This window comes from Anarrhichthys ocellatus, unplaced genomic scaffold (assembly GCF_004355925.1).
Source record: "Anarrhichthys ocellatus isolate YVR2014 unplaced genomic scaffold, GSC_Weel_1.0 scaffold14, whole genome shotgun sequence".
Lineage (NCBI taxonomy): Eukaryota > Metazoa > Chordata > Actinopteri > Perciformes > Anarhichadidae > Anarrhichthys > Anarrhichthys ocellatus.
Window position 1 is genome coordinate 5,039,650 of NW_022280044.1, and position 18,577 is coordinate 5,058,226.

The window sequence follows — 18,577 nt, forward strand, 5'->3', positions numbered from 1 at the left end:
CACACACACACACACACACACACACACACATGTTACTCCTCAAAGCCGGAGAGCTTCGCTGAAATGATATATTAAAAACAACAAAAGCATGCTGAGAAAACAATCTTGCAGTGATGAGCCTCTTCAAAGTCATTCTGAGCCACCACTTCTCTCTCCACCATCCCATCACTGCTCTGATTCTTCCTCCCTGTAGGAAACATCCCTCCTGGTGTTAGCCAAGAGGCGTACCAGTGGTTCCACACCGTCGACACGGACCACAGCGGCTTCATCAACCTAAAGGAGCTGAAGCAGGCACTCGTCAACTCCAACTGGTCTGCTTTCAATGACGAGACCTGCCTCATGATGATCAGTAAGTGCTGCAGCTGCGGCCAAATGAAAAGCTCAACGGTGCGAGTGGGAGGTAGCTCCATGTTGTTGAATTGGTTATGAATAAATGCCTTAGTGTCTACAGCAAAATGGATAAGAAATAAATGGATAAAAGAGTGGCGGGAAAAGAAAGTAGGTTGGCTTTATAAGTATGTGGCCCTCTAAATTTCACAAACTTAGATTACATTTCTAAAAGAAGTTCGGGCAGCCAAGAGGAGTCAGCCTAAATCTGACGTGTCCGTTTGGGTACCTGTTAGTTGCACTAGTATCCCGACATTCCAGATGTGTTTGTCAGGCAGTGACTAATATGTGCCATTATCATAATGAGAACTGAGAGACTCCTGTGTGCTACTTTTATATAATACAAGGAGAAGAGTCATGATGATGGACAGAGGGCTCGCTCGATACATGGCCCAGAATTGCACCTCACATTGTTTGGCTAAAAACTGTCCTGTGCTTTGTTTTTCCTTTAGACATGTTTGACAAGACGCGGTCCGGTCGAATGGACGTATTTGGCTTCTCAGCACTGTGGGAATTCATGCAGCGCTGGAGGGCGCTCTTTCAGCAGTACGACAGAGACCGCTCAGGCTGTATCAGTGGCACGGAGTTACACCAAGGTAGCCCCCGTTTGTGTGTGTGAAAGCTTGATCTGAAGCCTGAAATAAAACCTTTCAGCAGATAACAACAATGATCTCCCCGTCTTGTCTGTCCGTAGCCCTCGCTCAGATGGGCTACAACCTGAGTCCGCAGTTTTCCGAGACGCTGGTGCGCCGCTTCACCGTGCCGCGCGGGCGACCCGGCATCCAGCTGGACCGCTTCATCCAGGTGTGCACCCAGCTCCAGAGCATGACGCAGGTCTTCAGGGAGAAAGACACGACCATGTCGGGTAACATCCGCCTCAACTACGAGGATTTCCTCTCCGGGGCCGTCACCAGGCTCATGTGAGCCGCCGCTCCACCGGCAATCCGTCTGCACTGTGGATTCATCGTATCATTCCGTGTTCAATTCATGTTTTGCTCACGTTTTCAGTGCTCTGCCATAAGTGCCTCCATCTGAATGTGTGCAGTATATCAGCCGGAACACATCATTCCGTGGCTTGTTGCTGTAAGGAGGTAAAAAGCCTTACATCAAAGTTCATTGGCTGTTAAAAAAAGGCAGCTAAAGCCTTTACTGGATGGCTTAACTTTCACCAGGCGCAAGTGTGAAAGTGATTGTTTTACAGGAGACTGATGCTATAGAGTGCCAGTTATATTTTTACCATAAACTGCAAACGAGGCCTTGTTTACACATGTGTGATTTTGACATTCATACCTGATGAATTTGCTCATATGCAGACATTAACCGGTTCCTGTGCCATTAGAATGCCATCAGGAATATTCAGCATCTCCAGAGGGTGTTTCCATGCAATGGTTGCACATTGTATTGAACATTGCTTTATATTGTACTGTGTATAATTAGCCAAAATACAGCCACTTTTTCTAATATTTCAATTATTCTACTCCTCGCGGTTAGTGGGGTGTTGCTGTTAAAGCTCTGTAACAAAGTTGTCTGCTACATTGCACCCCTGTAAGCCAGTATCAACCAGAAATAAAAACAATTATCTGTGGGGGGGGGGGGACTCCCAAAAGCATTAATAATTGTTCCTTGTTATGTTTTCCGCTTTCCAATCAATGAAATGGATCTTCAGTGGTTGTCGGGCCGGTGCTTTAATTGATAAAACACTCCACTGAGGTGGTCTGAAATCAGATAACATCATGGTTCTTAATGCCAAAAACAAATAAATGCTTTTCTATCACGTTTTGATGTATTCATGTTCTTCACACAAATGAAAAAAATACAGTTCCTACACTTTGAAGAAGCTGCATGCTGTCGTGTTCACTCTGGATTTGAAAGGCAAGTGTTGTGTAAATGCAGCAGTAAACACTTTACGCAAATCTCTGTGCGCTTGGCTGAAGTTTTTTTTTCTGGTCTGAAAACAGAGAAAACCGAATCCTTAAATGGAGGTAAATCACTTCAAAATGTATGTGTTATCCAGCAGAAGTGCAGTTGTAGATCCAGACCCTATACTCGTCACCTTTGCCCTCAAAGTGTCCCAAATCAGATGCTCATTTCTCCTTTTGGCAGATTGGCCGCACAAAAGAGCCTCTGTCTTCCTCCTTCCACATCTGGCGCTTCTTTCCCTCCCCATCTGTTACTCTGCTTCATCACAGTCTGTGTCAAGAGTCCTCCTGCTCCTCCTCGTCTCTTTCCAAATCAGAGGCAATCCATCAAACTCCCCTCGTGCATCGTTTTCTCTCATATCACATCCGTCTAGTCCTCGCCCCTCGGCCTCCATCTTCATCTAAGGCTAAACTTAGCTGTCCCACGTCCTTAAGCACATTTTCGTGTCACATCCTCCCTGCCTATCTGACACATCGCCTGAACGTGGATGTGGTTCAGTGTCTGGACCGCTTTCAAAACCATTTGAGTTTGGGGACTTACGAGCGTGACCAAAGGTGCACCATGCTTGAAGTTTTCAGCAGCCTTTTTTTCTGGCTTATGTGATTCAGCGGTGATTCAACCTAAATCCTGATTGTCATTTCCTGTGTAATGAGGGAATATCCCACCACTGACCATGCCTGACATCTGTAATTACCTTGGGGCGAATAGCAGGTCTGCGGTGCTTCAGTTAGCGAGGACGCTATACGCTCCACTCTGTCAGCCCCACTTTGTGATTTGGAGTGATAAAATGGTTATATTTTTTGGCTAGTGCAGCTCTAAATATCATTCACTAATAAGCAGGAGCTGATGAAACAATCCTGGCACTGCTAATATTGCTGGTGAAGCAGAACTGGCACAAGTAATGTTGTTTTTTCCCGCAGGGGATGAGCACATTTCCACTTTATCTGAAAGGATTTATCAAATGCCAGTTTTGGCAACTAGGAGATGGACAGCAGAGAGGGAGGAACTGCTTAAAAGAATCATTTTGAAGCGTGACGCATAATCACCCACACAGAATCCTGTTAATCACAATCATTTCAGCAGTCTTTAGAAGTAATGAGAACATTAAAACAAATTTGGATTTAGCTGCATTTTCTTAAAAAACTTTCTCCCTCTGCACAAATGACCAATGAGTCGCTCCACAACAGGCTGCATTCCAATCTCTAGATCAGCCCTGCACCCTGCACACTGCATGGCACAGCTTTGTGGAAAACTTTTGGGCCTGCGAGCTGAAATATCAGTGTCATCAATCATATGGAGCCTTAGAAAGAACATTTACTGATTCACTTACCCAGAAACGTACCCCCCATCCCCCTATAGTCAATGCTGCAATTTATGGTTTCCCACCGGGTGGCTGAAACGTACACAATTTCTCTGCATCCCTCATAAGCAGTTCAAGTAAACAGAAGCAAAACTTCTTCAAGAGTTTGTGTTTTTAGACAGTTTACCAAGCCTCTAAAAGCGTCTGTTCTTTAAATGTCAAACTGTGCTTTTGAACTAAAAGAAAAGTGTCATGACACTTGAGGGGTTTGTCATCCGAGAGGATTTTCTGCAAGAATGCCAGAGATGTTTGAACACCAAAAGAGATTGCATTTCTATGGCTTCCAGGAAGGGATAAACATGCATATATAGGCTATGTTGTGTAAGAAAGAGCACAGCTCCCTCGACTGTACAGCCACAAAGCACATGGGGTTCTTTGATTATTAAGCATGTGTTCGTTCCGATGAGACATAATTGAATCAAATGTAATTCATTATTGTGGAGAAATAGTTTCAGTTGTAAAAGGATGAACAAAAAAGTTGTAATACGTTTTTATTCACATACTGTAACCCTATTAGTGGATCACTAGCCTCTAATTTAATTTTCTGTTGAAGTGAGTCCCCATTTTAGTGATCTTAAATTGAATATATGTATTTTATATCACTGTATAGAAGGGGTTGCCTAGTGTTGTACATAGATAAAGTTAATTCACTTTGTGTTTTTCTAAAACAAATAATTTAAATCGATGTTTCGGCCCTCCTCATCTCAACGTAGTGCGCTATTGTCACCACTTAGCGGTGCTAATGCGCCGAGAAAACACGTTGCACCAAAGCGCGGCTCGTCAGCCAATGAAATCCAACCAGGAAGTCGACAGACGGATATTGCGTATTTCCGCTGCTGTACCGAAGTGCAAACGGTAAAGGTGAGTGGAGACAAATGAACTAATGCCTTTTATCACAATAATACAGAGACAAAACTGCACACGGACTTGTTTCTAGTGACGGTAGCTGGTGCAGGTTTAGCTGTAGAGTGTCTGTCACTGCGCGGATTGTAACCTCACGTGTCACTTCGCGTTATTTATAGTTAGCGGTTCATAATATGACTTTCACGCAGTAACTTACACAAGTCAACATGTATCGATAGACCTGACAAAATGAAACATGAACGCATGTTTTCAGATGCTCTGTCCAGGTTGGTACCAGCCCTGTTCTGGTTGGCAGGCGCGCGCACCAAACTCCAAATCATTATCAAATGTGTAATGATACGAGTATCCTTTGACAGAAGGTAACGTTGCGAGCTAGTTACATTAACGTTGATGCACTGGTTCATGTTACCCAACACAAATCATACGTTTGTCTGGATACAGTAACGTTACACCCTGTTTCAAAATGTGATATAAAGTTTACACTTTTTCTCCTTTATGTTTCAGTAACCGATTGCAACATTATTAAATAATGTACTAGTACTCTCTTATTGGCAATAGTAGCTACATAAATGCTCTTTTATGTATACATGGCTCTTCACTTTCCCCTCATACTACATACTGTAATCAATGGTTAATGTACGCTAAAACGCACTCACAACTTCCTCTTTTATTTATCCCTATGGAGGAGCCGAAGCGGAGTGCAGTCATGTGGCCTCTATTTTGGACAGCGGCACGGACCTATGCCCCTTATGTCACCTTCCCTGTGGCCTTCGTGGTGGGAGGCGTAGGCTACCACCTGGAGTGGTTTATCGGGAGGACCCCGAAAGGCAGAGAGGAGAAGAGCATCCTGGAGCTGAGGGAGGATAGAAAGCTGCAAGAACAAGAGGGCGTGGACAGCACCCAGGTGCTTAGCCTGAAAGAGAAACTGGAGTTCGCACCTAGAGCCGCTCTGAACAGGAACCGACCCGAGAAGAGCTAACCCGGGTCGGTGTGAGAGACATGCATTTACCCTCTCTCAGCAGCAGTGCATTGGGGGCCAAGGAGGGCAAAAACACCCATTCTTACCTCAGCCATACATCCTCACTCATGCACCAGCTTGCCTGTGTAAATGAAACACAGCTGTATGTGATTCTTTGACCTTCTCCTTGATGTCACACAAGCCTGTTCATGCATTGATCAATACCTAAAGTAAGATACTCTAATTAAAACGCATGAAATATTGAGCCTCTGGGTGTCCAGGCTTTGAACTGATGACAGGGTTTGGTGGAAACTGTTCTTTGTCTGTTTTCTGTACATCTAGTTGTGTAATTATCACACACATGTTATTGTGTCTCTGCTGTTTAAATCACATGCAAATGATGCTCGAGATGTCAAAGATGGAAATCATTTTCACATTCCGAGCCTGTCGGGGGGGGGGGGGAAAAAGTGCTTCAACTTTTGAATCATTTCTGTATGTTTTTAGAAAGGACTGATTGTGAACATATAAGCGAAGGAAGAGCAGGGAGACGGGTCTTTGTTGTAGTTCTTTTTGTCTCATGTAACCGTTTTGATGGTATGTGACAAAATAAGCCAACTATGTGGGAGGTCTCAGGATGTTTAAGCTGCTTATAGTCCTATTGTCTGGAACATCTGCACAATACTTTCATTTTAGGAAGTCTGGATGGTTTGCGCATCTCACGTTGTAATTATGTGTCACTGAAAAAAGAAATATGATGAATAAAGGAATGTTTGCTGAAAATGCTTGGATGATTCTTTATCACCAGTTCCTGCTACTGATTTTTTTCTAACAAAGGAATTAAATGTTTGAATTTTATATCACTTCAGGGCCGAACAAATGTATGATCCCACTTGGATATGAAACAATACTGCTGCCAAGGACAGGAAGTAACATTAAAGTCAAAGGAAGGAAGTAATGATTGCTGATTCAGCTTCGAGAAGGAAATTGTTTTCGAGGGAACGCGCGCGGCAAAGCGATGAATTCTGCCTCGGGTTTGATGGTAGAGTCTGGATTTTTCAGTTCTTCAAATTTGTTTTTACTTTAAGTATATACTGCATCCATCCTTACACGGGGCATGTAGTATTCATTAATTTGGCACGCACTACTTTCACATAACATGGCACCTTGAACTTTGACCCTCTTGCACAGAGGACTTACGGACTTTGAGGCATGCTCCCGTAAAGTCCGTGAGAGTTTAGGGCTGTCCCAATGTCAAATCGTCGAGCGTTTGAGGGTTCTCTCGCAGACATTTTCAGTACTTTTTGAACACTTTCCCTCAGTCAGCATCAGAGGTAGACTTTGCCCAAGGGAATTACCCACAATTCATTGCAATGTGACATTAAACACGGGGTAACCAGTGGAAGCATGAGACGTAAAAAAGGTAATAAAGAGGACGGCACGTAGGTGTTCAGCCTGGCACATCACACTAACTCAGAAACATTAAGGATTAAAGATGGAACATAAAAAGATCAGAGGAATGGAAGCAGAGACTATATTACACAGTTTATTCATTAACTATTCATTTCATTTAGTTATTAAAGCCGTTTTGACAAAAACAAGTAAATAGATTATTTGACAAATAACTCATCTCGAGTGGCAAAAGCCTGGAAGACGTTCAACTCGGGGAGTAAAAAGATATAAAATAAATACCCACAATTGTACATAACATGATGTGTCACAGCAAAGTGCTGCTGGCCCCTTCATATTGACCATTGCAGGCCCCCGCAGCCTCTCACACTCAACCTTTTAACAGGTGATGTCGGTTAAGTCCCTGAGGGTTCAGGGTTCAAGGCTTTAGGGGGGACTTTATGATTGAACCCGTTAGTCAGAGTGAGGAATTTGGGATTGGGAATCCTGATGTCCATGTATCTATTACCCCAGTGCATGCTGGGAGGCCTCTCAGCCCTCTATACTTATGTAAGCGCAGCACTCAGCCAATCATATGACTGCTGACTCCCAACTCTCTACACATGTCGCCTTCATTTCAAAATAAGAGAGCACTGTTCTAAGATTAACCAATCAATCCTTTAACTGCATTCAAACAACCCAGTTAGCTGGATGAGAGTGAACAGGCTCATTTTGGGCCGATGAAAGTGATTAGTTAGACCGTGTCTGAAGAACAGGGCCTAAAGCAGCATTGCTGATAGATGAAGCTGTCAGCGGATAAGCATGTTACTCTCCATCAGCCACTGCAGAAAAATACTCGGTTGCACAGTATTAGGACACAGATCACAGTTGGTCCTGCTGCTGTCATTGCTGTTAATTTTGAAATGCATCACCAAAGAGCTCCCTGTACAATATTAGACATTTTTACGTGAAAACATTCCTTTTGATACATGCATGAGCATAACAACATGAGGCTAGAATTCACTTTATCCTTTTAAGGGCAGCTTTCTTCTCTTTATCTCACAATACACCAGTAACGTCACATATTTATAAAGTAGTCCAACAAAAACAATGATTCACTGCTGCACCCTGGTGATTTTTCCTGTTTTTTTAGAATAATATAGTGTTGAAGGAATACGTAGGAAGACTTTGGTGATGTTGCCTGTACCCAACACAAGCTTTGATCTCCGTGTGTAGGCAGAAAGTGGGAAAAGTTTCCTCATATTCAATCAAGAAAACCTTTATTATCCTCATTACTAAGACAAGAGGGGTGATGTGGTCAGGGAACAAAGAATTTAATAAGAATCCACCATCGATTCAAGACCAAGTAACTGGTGTCGTAAAACGCTACAAAATGAGAAAACTTTATGAAGCTTTTTAAATCCGACGCGTGGCAGCTCACATGCACTTAGAGTGAACTCCAACAATTATTTTGTTGAAACTTTTACTCCAGTCCCACGGTCTTTCCAGCGTTAAATAATGAATCAGAGAGGTCCATCTCTCCGTACCCCAGCAGCTCTCTTAATGGATGATAACCTTTCCAGAGTGCCAGGATATGTTCCGCTACGTTACCCTGCCAGCTAGTGAAATGGGGAAAGATTATGAGGCCCAGATACATTGGCACCGGAGTGGTGAATGCTGTGCTATCGGCAGTCATCAGCTTGTACTCCCTTCTTGAGTTTGCTATCAGTGGAATGATCCGCTCCACTGCTGTGTTGTGCATGTTCGGAGAGTCAATTAATTCAAGCAGGTGGAAGTTTCCATTTGAAACTAGCAAGGATGGAGAAGTGGAGGGAAAGTTAAATTATACTGATAGAGTTAATAACAAGGAGCGTGGTGTGTTTAGGTGTGTTTAGTGTGTGTTTAGTGTGTGTGTGTGTGTGTGTGTGTGTCCGCCATGGGAACAACCAGAGGACAGGTTGGTCGTCTAACAATGTCCCACAACTACACAGTACTGTGGGAACCGAGCACCGAGGCTCTTGGGAAGGGAGGAGGATGTTGGAGGTTCTCCATTGTTCTTGCTGGATGATAATGGGTGCGGGTGATGCTGGCTGTTCATTTTTTTTAAGGAGGTCCAGCCCAACATCCTGCAGGGACAGGCCGGAGACGGTGTTCCCTTTGCTTCATGAACAATAGAATTATCTGCATGCTGGAAGGGCACCACGTTCCCCATTAAACAACCCCCCCCCCGCCCAACACACACAAACACACACAGAATCCAGGATTCCAGGTATTGCTGTATATCAAATTTATACACAGACAAGAAGCTTGCCATAAATATGTAAAGGGACTCACACAGAGGTGAAGGTAAACACATTTTGAGATATTCTTTTTCACATGAGCATTTAAAGGATGAAAAATGATCCCAAAACTTCTCTGACCGCCAGATGCACAATAGAGTTGGATTAACTAAATTGGTTGACATTAGATATTGCTCAAAAATCTGATGTAAATCATACTTTGGGTTTTGGTTGTCCAATGACTAAATGTTCCCATCCTGTAAAAAAAATTGAAACTTAATAATCATCCATAGAAAATACTTTGTCCGTCTTTCATTATTTCTAAAAGATAATCATGATGGTTGCATTGTCCAAGTATTAAACCTTAAAGCTGCAGCAATTGTTTTTTTGGGGGGTTATTTGTTGCATGTTAACAAACAGTTGCCTATTTACGCTGCCAACCGACACTGGGCAACATTAATATTCCTCTTAAGGTTGTGTTTCTGGCCATTATTCACTCTACTTTTACCTATTTTGGTCTCCGCCGATTCTTACTCGTTTAGCTACATGGTCCATAAGTTGCGACTTTGTCGTTTTTGTTCTGTACAGGTAGCATACCATCGGTTTTGCAGAGCATATCAACTAAAAACAGCTGGACTTGACGAGAGCAGTGAGAGTGAACCAAAACTGTAGAGTTGTGAGACGTAAAACCAAAACAATGAGCTGAAAGACGCTAAAACTCTCTATAGAGCTGAGGAGGACTCTAGAGTTGGACGATAATTGATAATTCAATTTGACAACCAACAGCTGAAGAGAGACACAAGTAGCCCTGGTTCATGCCCCGCCCCACCTCACACACACACACACACACACACACACACACAGACACACACACACACACACACACACACACACACTCTCTCTCTCTGTGCGAGCTATAAATGGTACCAGCCCTCTCAATTGACTCCAGCCGCACAGCCGGCACTTTGCCCATTTCCCTCATCCTTCACTGGTCTCTGATGTGGCGGCCGTGACATCGGAAAAACAAAACACGGGGGAGCTCGGACAAAACAATGCAACAATGCCCACCGCAGTCCAATAGTCAGGGTGAACAATCCCAAACTACCAATCCCTTGGGGAGAAACAATACTGGAACAGGAAACACCCACTTCCTTTGCAGAGTTTAAATTTAGTTACTGCTGAGAGCATTTTTGTCTTGTTTTGTCCAGCAGCACAAATGGCCAAATTAAGGACTGGGTGCTTGGACGTGACATTGTTATGGATACGGCGAAAGCAGTGAGTCGGTATTGTGTGTACGTACGTTCAGTGAAACAAAAGGAGTTGGCACACACACCGCTGTATGTCTTTAACACACACACACACACACACACACACACACACACACTACAACATAAACACAAAACCCCTAAAAAAGTAGTCTTTGCTGTGCGAGGTACATTATTTCCAATTACGGGCAAATAAAGAGATCTTGCACAACCTCATTCCCCCCGTAGCTTGCTATTTTCAGCCGTGCTGGTCCCTTGTATATACTATATTTGTGTGTGTGTGTGTGTGTGTGTGTGTGTGTGTGTGTGTGTGTGAAAGTCTGAGTTTTGTGACGTGAGGTCAAGCTGATCTTTCCATACTTCTTGAGTGTATGTTTGTGTATGTGAGTGCCTTCTCTGCCTGTTCAGGGTGTTTCCTCGATATAGTACAGCTGGCAGGAACTATCCGAGCAACCCATTTTTGGAAAGGCCTGGCACATAGGTGGGCGACCAGAGTCTGGTGCAAAGCACGACTGTAAGATCTTCCCTAAAGGAGAGTTGCCTCTGGGCATAACAGTTGGCCTTTTGTGAACTGCTGGAGCCCTGAGGCTGTGTAACAGCACTTTGAAGTGCTTCACAGTCTAAAAGCTTGTGTACTGTAGTGTGTGCGTGTGTGTGTGTGTATATGTGTGTGTACACTCATTCACCAAAGCTGAGACATTGCCTTTCTTTGTGTGTGATCAGCGCCATGTGGATTCACCAGCGGAATGAGGAAATGCATCAGCAGGGACTTCAACAATGTCAGGAAATGGCAGCTGATCCCAGAGGACGCATGTATGGCCGTTAAGGATGACCTGTCGCACAAATTGGGGTCTTCCCAGCCAATGACTCCCACTTTTATTAACCCCAGCTGTACACAAACAAATAATCTCCATTGTGACGTTTTTATTGGAACGTCCTTCTGCAAGCAGTGTGTGTCTGATTTGATTGCCCTGACTTTGGGAAATAGTCTAGACGTGAATATTAGGTAATCAAAGCCAATGAATGTGGGAAGATTTTACTAATTTCCCAACAGACATTAAAACATCACTTTCACATGCAATGTCAGGGGGCCATTTCTCTGGCGGGTATAGGCATTGACTGTGCAGAAGAAAAAAAAATGTCTGCTGGAGCAACAAATAACCTGCAATGTTGTTTTCATCTCGGAGAGTTGTATTTGCTTCACTGAACAGGAGGCGAGAGTTTACTCTGTGGAAAGAATAGAGCAGGGCGTCGAGCTTCTCCGGCTTGATCGGCTGTAAGGAAGATGGATATAAAAGGGAGCTCCGCTGTTCCGCTGCTGGCTTTGGTTGGCATCAGAGGGCCGATATGGGTCGCCCCGTGCAAATCTGTTCCGTGACCCCCTGGCTTTTTGTGAAAACACACACATGAACAATCGCATGGACACGTGCGCACAAGTGCACACACCCACCTGCACTAAGATAACAAGACTGCACTGGAATGCCAGCCAAGTTCTTGTGAGCAGACATTGAACTGGGCAGCTTCAGCCGGCTCTGTTTGTATTGTTCTCTCAACAGTATCTGCCAATTCATCCTTGACGGAGGGGAGAGGCTGCCCACAGTAAAAACACATTCCACTCCGACGACAGAGAAACTGTTTTCTTCTTCTTATTATTATTATATCCTTTATAATTTCTGTCTCTCAGCTGCTTGTTGGAGTTATTGCTTGGCCTCGCACAGTTTAAGCAGTTTGTTTTATGAGAACCTGTCTCACTTGAATTTCCCATAAGCCCCCTTTCCTGCCATAGATAACCGCTTATCTTCATGGAGACAGTTTGGTGAATTGCTGGAAATGTGTGCCGTATTGCAGATGCTGCCGCCGCGGCCCTGAAAAGACATATGGCTGCATTCATTAGGGCGCTTGGGCGAGCACCTTTGTTGAAGGTGCTGGATTTTATCAATTGCTCTCCACGAAAACAGCGTTAACAGGCAGGACTCCCCAGTGGATACTAAAGAGGTTCAGCATAAAGTGCTGCTCCACCTTGTATGAACTTTTACCAGCATATAATTGATGCTTTTCTTCCCCGTACAGCCAGCTACGGATTTCAAAACAGCCATTAAATCAAAATGATTTTTACGCTGATGATAACCTGTAAATCTCATCCTCTTCTCCATACTTCCATCTTTCTGTTATTGCCAAAGAGCTTTCCCTTGGGTGATTTAGTACCTCCGTATTGTGACAGTATTTGGATAGAGTTTGGACACAGAAGTTGGACAGAGAAGCAATACACACTTCAGAGACACAATCTTCACACAGAAATCTGAGCCCTATATTCTCAAAGGAAAAGGAAATCAAAGTATTCTGTACACAACAGATTAACTTGTGTGGAATGTAGTCTCTGTAGCATCTCTGGTAAATGTGTTATGTGATATGATATATTAAAATGATACCATAATTTGACAATGTCATTATTAATTTATACTTTTAAACTTTATTTTCCACAAAAAATAAATATAAACACAGGTATTTCTTCATAATACTTTAAACATTAAATACAGTTTTCACATAATTCACAAGTCATTTCATTTAATGAAGTCTGCACATTTCTGTACCACTTTACGTCCATTCAATATGCATTCACTAATGCATCTTTTGAGTTCTCTCTCAAGCTCTCGGAAAAATGTTTCATTTTCATACTGGATGCATGTCGTCGCTCCTCCATTAGTCAGCTCTCATGAACTAGTATGCGGTGGTCCTCTCTCTCTCTCTCTCTGTCCCTCCTTCCTCATTGTTAAATTATTCTGGTTACCGGCAACGATCAGTCATTTACAATCCCAGAATTCCTCTGGTTTGGCTCTCCTTCTCTTTACCCATGTCTTCCCCCAGCCCACATCCCCCAACTTGAGTGACCAAATCTTACTGGGTGAAAGGGGGGAAAGTACATTGTGTGTGTGTGCACGCATGCATGTCTGCATCCACGTAGCTATTATCCCCTTGGGAGCAGAGCAGGATCCAAAGACCAGTACATTCCACCGTGTGGACGGAGCCATGGGAGAGGGGGGGGTTCAAAGAACTCAAGGGGTTACAGTGTAAATCTCAGAGGAATATGCTTAAATCTGGTTCTACTGCATGCTCTCCCATACACACTCCCACAATATCCCTAGGCCGACCAGACTGCACGTTTTTTTCCACTGCCATGAAGGCATCTTATGACTGTAATCTTCTCTCATTGTGTAGTCTCATTTGTTTTGCCTTGGGGAGTGTTCTCAAAATGTTTAATTTTGAATAGGTCCATTTATCTGGCAAATCTCTGTTTCTCTGCCTGCCTCTGAGGCATCGAGTTCACAGTGCAATAGTTGTTCTTCCTTTCCCCCTTGTTTGAGCTCTCATTGTGCACTCCTGAAGGTCGAGTGTCATGTGCAGCAAAATATCCATAAAAATAAAAACTGGAAGACCCCGAAAAAACCCCACAGCTTTCATGGTCATGAGCAACACGTCGCCACATCAGACTCCATCATACATAATGCTTCTGCTTTGAGTGTGGCTTTAAGGTACCCCTACTGTTTTTCCCAGTGTGCTTTGCATGTGCCTTATAATGGACTCTGGGGGAACGTGATGTTTTCATAGCCCCCATGCAGTTCACATAACTGGGAAGCAGGTCACTCCCGGCCTCCCCGGGTCCCCAGTTCACCTCAATCGCCAGATCCCCGTAGCTCTCACAGGGGTTGGGGAAGCATGTAGCCTCACCCAGCATGGGGGGGTTGACATGGCCCCCTGCTTCGTAAGACTTATCCGTCTGAAGTTCGGGAGCCTCCTGTCGAGCCGGTACCTGCTCGGACCGAGGTAGGTAGTCTTGCTGCTGGGTACGGTATTTCTCCAGCCGATGGGAGACGGCGAGCTGAAGGAGCTCGATGAGGTTGAGGAGCAGGGAGATGGTAGCGATCACCTGAGTGTAGATAGTGAAGATGGTCTTCTCCGTGGGTCGAGAGACAAAGCAGTCCACGGTGTGAGGACAAGGGGACCAGGTGCACTCAAACTTCGCTGCAATGAAGAAGCCATCGTAAAGGAACCACAGCCCTAGGATGAAGCCGACCTCTAGGAGGACTTTCGACAGGATGCTGAACGTATATGCACACAGCAACCTTCCTTTCAGTTTGGGAGCTTTGGGTGGAGCCTTCTCAGCTCTTCTACCTCTCCCAAAGCCCCCTTGTTTCTCCTTCTCTTCTGCATTGTCTTTAGTCACATTGTTATTGTCCCTTTCTGTTGCTCTCCCTCCCCTTTTACCTCCACCACCACCTTCCTCTGCCTCCTTCTCATCCTCCTCATTTTCCTTGCCCTTCCCGGCCATTATAGCCACGTATCCAAAGTAGAAGATTGTCGGCGTGGAGACGAAGATGACTTGGAGGACAAAGTAGCGAAAGTGGGAGATGGGGAAGGCTCTGTCGTAGCACACAGCAGTGCAGCCAGGTTGCTGCGTGTTGCAGACAAAGTCAGCTTGCTCGTCATCCCAGGCAGATTCAGCGGCAGTTGCCAGTACCAGCATGCGAAACAGGAAGAGAACGGTAAGCCAGACACGGCCAATGCCTGTCGAATACTCCTGGCCCTCCTCCAGCAGGTGCTCCAGGTAGGACCAGTCAGCTCTGGACATCCTCTGCTCCTAACACGACAGACGGGGGGGGGGGGGGGGGAGAATGAGAGAATGTTTGTGGAACAAAGATTTCAGAATTAGCTCACTTTTAGTGTTTATAAAACTACATATTTTTTTTAGAATACAACTGAGGATGCTAAATGAGGACAGGTTGTTTTTAAGTCACTGTCAGGCTGTTGTTGTTGAAAGGCTTTTCCGTCTGTTTAAATGGTGACAAGTTGTATCGGGTGCCAAGTTTAGTTGTAGTTATGCAGGTCATATTTCGTTTACGGCTCCATTGCTGAACAGATTAGCTTGAATGTGCCACTTAACACCTCATGGATATATTTTACTTCCAAGACTACATTTTTAAAGGTGTTCAGCTGAAGCATACATGTTTAATGATTTCTATAAGCAACAAATGAGCTACATTTCTCCAACCTTTTCAGTATAATGGGGTCTTTTTACTGGGGAACATGCGTATTTGGCTGCCTATTAGTTCTTATTAGTTCTTCCATGAGCTCACAACGGTGTTAGGGTGGGCTCCAACTCCTCATCATCAAGATGTAAAAAAAACAAGGCCCCCCATGCACTAAAATGAACAAAAACAAAAACACATGGCACTAAAGTTAACATTTAATATGAAGGGAAATAGTGCACGCTTTCACAGTAAAACTGGACTAAATGAGAAGCCACTCTCTTTAACACTACACAGCATTATTAAATGCAAACATTTATGAATCAATTAAAGTGAACTCATACTGGGACCGATTTCATAAAAGCATTGCACGCGCACACACACAAACACACACACACATCTGAATAAACATCCTGTTTGTTCAGCAGAGTTGCGGCTGCAGCTGTGACACTTGTCTATTTGTTTAGACTGTTTCTGTTTTTTTGTTAGTTCTTCCCCTCTGAGAAAAGAAAAGGTCCTAATGGTGACAATACCAACTTTCTGACAGGATGAGACAAGACAATGGACGGTCAGGGATTGTGGTCTGATAACTGCACTGATCCACCTCTGACAGCATTGTCTTCAGTGCCACTGTTATCTCTAACAAACATACCCCAGAACACAGATACAGTTCACCACTAAGTATGTCACAGTATACAATACAATAAAACACTTTAACCAAGAAATCCTGTTCAACAGACACTTCAAGTTACAAGGCTTTTCACAGGACGAGTCTATGTTTAAAGTAATTTCCAGCCGTATTATTGTTTATAAAACATATATAATTTAAAAAAAAATACAACAAGGCAGGCTAATTAAATAAATAAGCATAAAACTCAATATTAAGGACCAAAGATTCACTGTTATTTATACTGAAAGACTGTAATTCCCTATAGGAATAAAGAAAGTGATACAATAATAACACAAAAGTAGAATCACCCACCAAAAGTTAATAAAAAAAACAATGCTAGGTACTGTTAGCCCCTTGTAGAATTGTTATTCTGGTTCTTAAGGGAAATAAAACAAATATCAAACACAGTGCTACTCACTCGTTTAGAACTACAGGGACATATGATTATGTCCTTATTACACAATATTAGATATTGTTTCTGTCACATGAACGATCCTAATCTGGTTTAGTTCTTAATTGTAAAAGTGTCTTACCTTTCTCTCGTGAAGCGGGGTTTGTCTCCTTCTTTGGTGTACTGGTCTCAGCACTCGGTGTACTTTTAATGTCCCGTTCCGCTCCCTACAGTAGCGATCTGCGCAGCTCCGGTCGGTTTGTTTAAAAAAGCATCGATGTCATCGGAAAAAGTGGGGAGAACTTTCCCATGCCCGTTTTATTTGGCCGTCCCTCAGGAACTTGGTCCAGGAAATGGGATGGACTCAAAGTAGCTCTCGTTAACTGCGCACGGGGCGTTCGGGTTGTAAACTTTGTTTTAAGGGACCACCCGTTTGGATTAATTACACGGGAGTATCGCCTGACTTCGCTTAGTTAGAGGTTAAAGGCGAAGAAGCTTAAGACGTCGAGGCAGGAATGGACAACACACTGGAAAGAGTGAGGTGGACTTAAATGTCAAGTTATAAAGCAAAATAAACAATAACCCCACAATAAAAAAACTCATAATTACAGCATGACAAGGAACTAATAATATGTCGTTTTTTTCACCAAGTCTCGTATTATCCTCCATGAACATGATTATTTAGCTGTAATATTCTTGCTGCAGCCTGACACACTGTTTCTAATCACATTTCTATCTTTGCCCACGCCGCCTGTTTTATTTGAGATACAATATTTTTGGCCATCTGACTTCCTTTCAGACACGTGTAATTTTCCACGATGCCACGCAATGGCGCCAATCACCTTGTTTCCGAGAGGCACATGACGCCGGTGGAGCCGCACACCAGCCTGGAATGTGAACCTCGTTTTTCTTGAAGTTGAAGAATAAATTCGTTCACCTCCTTAGGTTTACATAATTTGCTTGATTTGGTCAAATGCAAAACGCCCGTTGCAGTATCATAGCTTTGATATTACATACTGCAAACTGAAACTATAGTGTGGAATAATTATCTTAAAATGTGTTCTTTACAATCTATGTAAATTACTACACTTGAGCTATCTACTAATCTGAGTTTTGTCATTTTCTACTTTATTTGACAGTTGTATTAACAACCTCTTACTTAGGTTCAGGCAACAAAACTACTTAGTTATGTTTTGGAAAAACATCATGGTTGGCGTTAAAATAACTATAAAATAAGTGAACATAACATAAACATCACTATTGTCTATTGTGACATCTTAATAACTCAACACCAGCCTTAAACACTGGTCTTCTGGTTAAAGTCCCATGTTTGTTTTACTGTCTTTATACTTCATCATCACACTCCCAGAGCATTTTGTCTGAGCGTCTATTAATGGGACTGATGGGTTTACATTGTACTTACTTGAAGGCCTGATGTGTCTCATATAGGTGCTAAAATGTTCCTTATGCAGCGGTATCGGACACTAAGGGGCGTGACATAGCGTCAGTATTTAATGGATATCCCATTAAGGTTTGTTCTAATTTGATCATGTATGCAACAATTTTACTAGATTGATTTAGTGAATACAAATACTTATAAGTTAGAGCCCTACAGTGAGTGTGTGCGCGCTAGACTTAAGTGATTTAAGTTCATCTTGTGTTTCACTGATGCCATAAATAGGTTTATAATCAATTATGCCTCTTGAAATCATAAAACAACCTACTTAGTGGTATTATAGATTATAGTACTCTTGTCAGTAAGAGCTCTGTTCTCTAATGCAAACAGAAATCTCACCGTGTGTTTGTGCTTAGTGGAAACTGCCACCTGTCCAGTTTTTTTTTTATTCAAGGCCCAGACAGCACACACAGGCTTTGTTTACAGATGTGTGGCTCAACCTAACCCGAAGAAGCCCAATGTGGTTTTATAATTCACATTGGCTGTGCTTACGCGTTGAAAGTCAGTATAGAGATAATGCAAAACCTTGAGGAACAGCTTGGCAATATGCTGGGTAGGAAAAGGCATCATTTCAAAACAATTCTTTCTCCTTAGGAAGATGCAAACAGAGTATGTAC

The 18,577-nt window shown here is 43.2% G+C and overlaps 3 protein-coding genes across 6 annotated transcripts in view; 2 read left to right on the plus strand and 1 right to left on the minus strand.

Moving 5' to 3' along the window:
- The window catches only part of pef1 (penta-EF-hand domain containing 1), a 3,469-nt gene extending 1,308 nt beyond the window's left edge, over positions 1 to 2,161 (plus strand). The window contains exons 3-5 of the mRNA XM_031854125.1: positions 194 to 349; positions 840 to 983; positions 1,082 to 2,161. Of these exons, the coding sequence (XP_031709985.1) occupies positions 194 to 349; positions 840 to 983; positions 1,082 to 1,311 (530 nt within the window). The 3' untranslated portion in view covers positions 1,312 to 2,161. The remainder of the gene's footprint in view (positions 1 to 193; positions 350 to 839; positions 984 to 1,081) is intronic.
- A 2,319-nt stretch (positions 2,162 to 4,480) lies between these two features.
- smim12 (small integral membrane protein 12) lies at positions 4,481 to 5,942 on the plus strand. 3 transcript variants are annotated; one of them, XM_031854190.1, is made up of 2 exons: positions 4,481 to 4,528; positions 5,217 to 5,942. In XM_031854190.1, the coding sequence occupies exon 2, from the start codon at positions 5,238 to 5,240 to the stop codon at positions 5,508 to 5,510; it is 273 nt and encodes a 90-aa protein (XP_031710050.1). In that variant the 5' UTR covers positions 4,481 to 4,528; positions 5,217 to 5,237; the 3' UTR covers positions 5,511 to 5,942. The 3 variants fall into 3 exon arrangements, with proteins under 3 accessions (XP_031710050.1, XP_031710049.1, XP_031710051.1); XM_031854189.1 differs by having other exon boundaries at positions 4,506 to 4,528; positions 4,785 to 5,942; XM_031854191.1 differs by lacking the exon at positions 4,481 to 4,528 and adding an exon at positions 4,539 to 4,890.
- Positions 5,943 to 12,630: 6,688 nt separating this feature from the next.
- gja4 (gap junction protein alpha 4) lies at positions 12,631 to 16,751 on the minus strand. Of its 2 annotated transcripts, none has more exons than XM_031853958.1 (2): positions 16,647 to 16,751; positions 12,631 to 15,049 (listed from the first exon to the last, which is right to left on the minus strand). In XM_031853958.1, exon 2 carries the CDS (start codon positions 15,044 to 15,046, stop codon positions 13,913 to 13,915), a length of 1,134 nt encoding a protein of 377 aa, XP_031709818.1. In that variant the 5' UTR covers positions 15,047 to 15,049; positions 16,647 to 16,751; the 3' UTR covers positions 12,631 to 13,912. The 2 variants fall into 2 exon arrangements, with proteins under 2 accessions (XP_031709818.1, XP_031709816.1); XM_031853956.1 differs by having other exon boundaries at positions 12,631 to 15,055.
- Positions 16,752 to 18,577: the final 1,826 nt, after the last annotated feature.

Excerpts from the sequence above, each read along its gene's own strand:
- smim12 (XM_031854189.1), top strand. The coding sequence starts at position 5,166 with ATGTACGCTAAAACGCACTCACAACTTCCTCTTTTATTTATCCCTATG.
- gja4 (XM_031853958.1), bottom strand. The coding sequence starts at position 15,046 with ATGTCCAGAGCTGACTGGTCCTACCTGGAGCACCTGCTGGAGGAGGGC.